General features: G+C 51.4%; 1 protein-coding gene across 1 annotated transcript in view; it reads left to right on the top strand.

Annotated features, from left to right (window-relative positions):
* Positions 1–382: 382 nt before the first annotated feature.
* Positions 383–6,000, top strand: part of PTCH1 (patched 1) — a 67,996-nt gene continuing 62,378 nt past the window's right edge. The window contains exons 1-2 of the mRNA XM_079108821.1: positions 383–505; positions 932–1,160. Coding sequence (XP_078964947.1) covers positions 1,158–1,160 — 3 coding nt within the window. The 5' untranslated portion in view covers positions 383–505; positions 932–1,157. The remainder of the gene's footprint in view (positions 506–931; positions 1,161–6,000) is intronic.

The following is a 6,000-nucleotide window of genomic DNA, read 5'->3' as shown; positions in this document are numbered from 1 at the left end:
CAAGCGCCCGGGCCCGCCTCGTATGAGGAGGCAGCGTGGGTGGGAGCATTTGGGTGGCATACCCCAAAAACCACAGTAATTGGAAGGGAAAGGAGGCAAATATCAATTAGGGATTCCTCAGCCAGCTACCAATCTTGGTTTCCAAGCGACTCCACCTTGGTCTCTTCAGAAGGGGCGGCTTCCCGGGGACGTCCGGCAGAAATGACACGAATCCACATACGTCTTGTCGTGGCGAACATATCCCCGGGAAACCTCTGGTTCTGTGCCCGGCTTCCTGGGCTCCCTGCCTCCCTGCGGGCCTGTCAACTAGAAGGCTCCCAGCTTCTCAGCGCTTCCGTGGGAATGCGCGCAGGCAAGGGCTTTGAGAACCGAGCCCATGAAAGCTGGTGTTCTTCTGCAGTCCTCGCGGCGCCCCCCGCTTCCCGGCCTGCCGGGGATGCTGAGCGGAGCTTCCACGCTCCCCCTGCACCCCCTCCCCGCCAGGGTCCTGGCAGGACGGCCGAATGTTAGCAAATAATGTGGCGGCGGGGGGCGCGAGGAGGGGAGGGCGACGGGGACCCCCAGCACCGCGGGCCCCGCGGGCAGGGCGGCGAGGCGGGAGGGGCGGCCGGGGCTCGCCGGGCTCGCTGGCCGGGCGCCTCCCAGGAAGGCGGGGAGGGGAGCGCCTGTTTACCCAGGAGGGCTGTGCTGATAGCACGTTCCTCGAGTTTACTTTGCTTTCCTTGAGTTTATTGTAAAGGGGTAAAGTTTTCGGATCCGTCACGTGACCCTGACAGGTCCTGCCTATGGCGCGGCGGACCACCCACGCCGAGGGCCATGGAACTGCTTAATAGAAACAGGCTTGTAATTGTGAGTCCGCGCTGCACTCCGCCGAAAGCCTCCGGCGGCCCCGCGCGCCGGGGATTTTACACTTTCCGTTCCTTTTGTAAAGACGGAGGAGGAGGAGGAGGAGAGGACGAGGACGAAGACGCAGAAAAAGACGACGACAGGGGAGACAAAGAGACCCGCAGCGCCAAGGCAAGGGGGAACGACGGGAGACTGGAGAGACGGTGGCGCGGAGGACGCGCGAGGGGGGCAGGACCGAGCGATTGATGTGAGCTCCCAGCCCAGCGTCCGCGCCATCGGCACCGCGCTCCGGCAGGGCTTGACGGCCGGCTATGGTGAGTGCAGCCCGCGCGGCGCCCGCCGCCGCCACCTCGCCCGCGCCCTCGCGCGTCCTGCACGGTGCCCGGCGGCGCGGGGCGCCCTGCGCAGCGGACGGAGGAGCGAGCCCCGAGCGCCGGGCGGGACAGGCGGGAGGGGCGGGAGGGGCGGGTCGCTCGCAGCGCCGCGGCGGTGGGGCTGGGTGGGCTGCGCCGCCGGGCGCGGGAGCGCCTGTCCCGCGACTCCACGCTGGCTCGCGCGCCCGGGCCCCCGCCCCCGAGGCCGGCCCCGCGGGGCGGGGAGGGGCTGGCGCGCAGGGCCCGGGCCGGGGAACGGCTCCGGGGGGAATTCCCACGGAGGGGGTCGCCGGGATCCCATTTTCACGCTTGAAAGGGTCGCCACCTTGGCTTCCGCTCATCAGTCTGGTGGTGGCTACCGACTCGCAAGTGGAGGCAGAGCTGGTGATGGAAGGGCTGGTGCGGAGAGAGTGACAGCGCCGGGGGGGAGGGCAGGGGGCGCAGAGGGAGCGCGCGCAGTTCTCTCCGCTCGGCGGAGCTCGGCCCGAGCAGCTGCCGGGGACCGGCGCACGCTCTCGCACCCGCACCTAGGGCTGGACAGAAGCACCCTCCCAAAATTCTGGGGTTCCAACACCCACCTCCCGGTCACCGTTGATGGGAAAAGGGCCCAAAGGGGCGCTTTGAGTTCACAAGGGCCACGGGTGGAGAAGAGGTATGTGTTGACTCCTGCGCCCACGGATTCGGGCTGTCTGGGGCTTGCCACCCATTAAAGAGGTGGGCGGGTATCCCAGTGCTGAGGGTGGCCTCAGGGGAGCCCACATCCTCTCAGAGCTGGTCCGAACACTACCACCACCGGGACTCCAGAGGCTTTGCCTCTGGGAGACATGTGCCATGCCTCAACACATTTAAGTTCATGTTTAAAATGAAGTGTAGTATGTGGATGAACGTTAAGCCCAAAGTTTTCTGATCTCATTTTCTGTCATCCAAGAAGAACCATATGGAAGATACCCAGAGACCTCTGTTTTCCTGGACCTGGAAGAGACGACCATCTTCCTCTTTTCCTCCTTCCTTACACCCTGGGGAGGAGAAATACAAAAGAACTAGACATAAATAATAAAGACCCACAATAGGCGGCTGTAAATATTTAATAATTGGATCACTGAGGTCTTGAACTACTACAATAGTCCTTTTTCAGCATTCTGTGTTTGTGTTCGGATTTTTTTTTTTTTTTTTTTTTTTTTTTTTTGGCTTCAGTAGTTCAACATGCAATTAACTGCCTCCACAGAGAAAGACAATGGTTTTTGGTGTCATCCTTTGTTACTGTAACTTTTTGTTTCTGGGTGGTACCTCGGGATAAATTGTTGCCTCAGGTGATCCTGTCCCCATGTTGTAAAACCAGGGGCTTTCAGTTGTGTGTGTGTTCCAGTTGTCACCCATTGTCCTTGTACCAGGCTGGAAAGTGTCTTTGAGTCCGTGATCTTTTAAAATTAAAATGTTGAATCAAGGTGGACACCCACCCATAGGCCCCACCATCTTAATATGCCCATTCTCAATCTCAGTCATTTCAAACTCACTGTGAGAGAGGTATCTAATTTCTGGTTATAATCTAGTCATGATCTGACAAGCTATTTGAATAGGGGTTAGCATCATTTGAAATTATTTTTCTGAAAAAAGAGACTGTTTTTACAAATTATCTTCAATTTTCTATAGACGGAAAAATTGAAGAGGTAAATCAATATGGATTAAAATCTTCCCGGTTTTTATCTTCATATCTCTCTTACACACACACACACACACACACACACACACACACACACACCTTTTATTTTCTCCAGCCTCTGCCACAGTGTATAATGCCCTATTGAGACGTGTAGGCGTGATGTGTAAACCGGATTAGCAGTATGAAAGAAAGACACACAATAAGCTGGAATTGTTTTACTTCCCTTTCATTTCTCATGCCTATATCTCTAATAAATTTGTTGCTCCAGAAGTAGGTCAAAGGGATCATGTTGCTCAGCTTCTTTTTCATGCAAGACCCAATGGTAGAGATCATTGAAATGAATGGTGTGCCTTCTGCCAAATGCCAAGCTTGATATAGATATAGAGAAAAACAGAGATGAGGTGGGGGATGGGGGAAATGTTCATACTCTGGCTGTTCCAAGAATACATCTTTATCCATTAGAGTAAAGCAATGTAGCTAAGAAGATATTTGGGAGTGGGGGGCGGGGTCAATACCAGGGTCAATGCTATGTTTTCTTTCAAGTTGATTGAGAGTTTTGACTATTCTCTGTGCAATTGATGACATTCTTAGCAAGAGAATACCAATAGCTTCTGGCATTGCATAAAGTCTCACTCCCTTTTCAAGCTAGTATTTAAACCAGGAGTAATGAACGGGGGTGTTTCTGAGACCTTCTCAGAGATCTTCCCTCTGCAGCCCTCCCTACCCGCAGCTCACTGTAAGCTCAAAAAATGCCAGTGCTCCTGGGTTTGTGCTGTAGACCTCTCATTTACTCCTTTGTGGAGTTGGGAGCAGCTTCCCATTAAAGGAGATCAGGGGTAATTAGCAGCATTATTTTGACAAGTTGGCTAGAACAGCTCCCATTCCTCCAGCCTGGGGAGGGGAGAGCAATAAGGGCAGGAAACTGGAGGTGGAGGGGAGGAGGGTAGGGAGGCCAGCCCAGTGGTTTTACATTTTGTGGCCTCTGGATTTCTTCCCCCCTCCTCGCTGAAACCATTTAGACTCATTTTTAACCATCTCCTTTAAGTAAATACAAAAGCTGCCAGTGCAAAAATAACAAGGCATTCTTAGGGAGCCAAGAAACTGTGGTGGATGGTGGCACACTGGCTTGAACTGAGTCAAGACTCAACTCTTCTCCCAGGTACCTGCTCTGAACTGCTCAAGAGCTGGCCCACACTCATATCCCATATCCTGGACTCCCCACCCACAGATAGATTATTACATCAAGTCCCCAGTTCCTCTCTCCAACCTTCACAAGGATACTGTAGGGTTTAGGGTCATGTTTGTAATTCTTTAGATTTCTGGTATAGAGTTTGAAACTCAGTGGACAAAATTATAACTGGCCCTTGAGCATAAATGAATAAAGGGGTGAATATAAAGTACTGGAATAATTTACCCCTTCATTTATACTCTACAGAAATTAGCTAAATTACATTGGATTTTAAAGTCTCATTTGATCTGATCCGAGAAAACAGTGGGAAGTCAATTCTCACTGTGGCTTCTCAACTCCACCAAGTCTGGCTCCCATGATTGCTTATCGTTGGACCATCCCAACACCAAGGGCAGATGTTTTATTTCAGTGTCATCTTCTCATTTGGATGATCAGATGTCATTTTTGAGATGTGTGTGGCATGGCCAGGGCTATTTGAAGCACTGGAACAGAGAACGGTGGGGATATGAGAATTCCAAGTTGAAAGAATCTGTTTTGAAAACTACAGACACCGGTGAGAAGTCTTGGGTCCTGACAGGGAGACAAAAATGACAATTTATTAATTGACATGAACTTTCCTTGAAAAGGGAGATGGAACACTTGGCTGTTGCTTCACAGAGGCTAGCAACTTCTGCTGGTTGATAAGGCCCTAAGCTCTCACTTATTTGGTAACTCTTCCAGGAGGAGCCTCCAGGCAGAAAGGCCATTAAAGGGACTGTGTTTCCAGCAGACACCTTAGCAGGCTGGCTCCTCCAATGGGCCTCATCTCAGGTCTGTGGAATCCTTGTGGTTAGTTGGAGGTTAACAAACCCGGTGTGGCGCAGCGGTCCCCCACACTGGGCATGCATATTAAAGCCGACAATGCTTACAAATGTAAATAAGGGCAGATTGATTAGGAGCAACATTATCGCTGGGAATGTGGCACTCGCATGCATCAGCAATGAGGCAAATTGGGGGCAGCCTCAGCCCTGACCACCCAAGTCGAGCAGGCTTTTACACTGGCTCCTCTTCCCTTTCTTAAAACGTTACAGAAACAAGGCCAATTAGATCCTCAAAGTAATTCATCTCTGTGTATGAAAAAAGCAGACCACAGGGGAAGCGGCGGGTGGGGGGTAGGGAGATTAAGATAGCGCTTGTTAGAGCGAGGCTGGGGATTGCGTCCTGGAACCAATGGGTAGAGTTTATAGGCAGGGACCATTGTCTGAGATGCTGAAAAGTTAACCTATCAAACAGCAGGCGAGGGGCTCAAGACGCTGAAAACCTCGGGGATCAATGTTCAAAACATTTAGGAATTAAGTCAAACTGAGGGAAATGAGCCCAAGTGGAAGAGCCTTTGCCATTGAAATGGTGCATACATAGCAGCAGCCGGTTCCAGGGGATATGCAGCTGCGTACAGAGTAATACAGAGCTATTACGTTTCCATAGCCTATCATTTCATTCTAGAATTCCAGAATCCAAGCAGCTATAGTGAAAATCCTATAAGTAAATGATTGAGAGGAGAGGAGCTAATACTGAAAGTTGAAAAAGAAACTCACGACGTGTCTATGGTCAGCAAGCCTCAAACATAAAAACAGGCTGACATATAAAACTAGGCAAAGCCACCCTCCAAGTCTTAAAAACAACTTCCAGCAGCAAGCACGAAATGGCTTGGCCTGAAGTGTCTGCAGAACAGCTCAGCAAGAGCTAACAAACCACTTTTCCTGCTTTATTCTATTTATCAAACATAATAAAGACCAGGATTTTACTCCAAGGTTAAACTAGCTACGTATCGAGCCCAGTTTTCCCGCGTTCTTGTTTATTAAAGTAGTGCCATTTCATTGCATCACGCTTGACTTTCCTAATGGATTTTAGCAGCTCTTAGCAGAGCCGCTCACAAAAATCACGTGCTTCTT

This window comes from Sciurus vulgaris, assembly GCF_902686455.1.
Source record: "Sciurus vulgaris genome assembly, chromosome: 13".
Lineage (NCBI taxonomy): Eukaryota > Metazoa > Chordata > Mammalia > Rodentia > Sciuridae > Sciurus > Sciurus vulgaris.
Note: the sequence above shows the minus strand (reverse complement) of the source record. Positions and strands in the feature narration are given on the sequence as shown.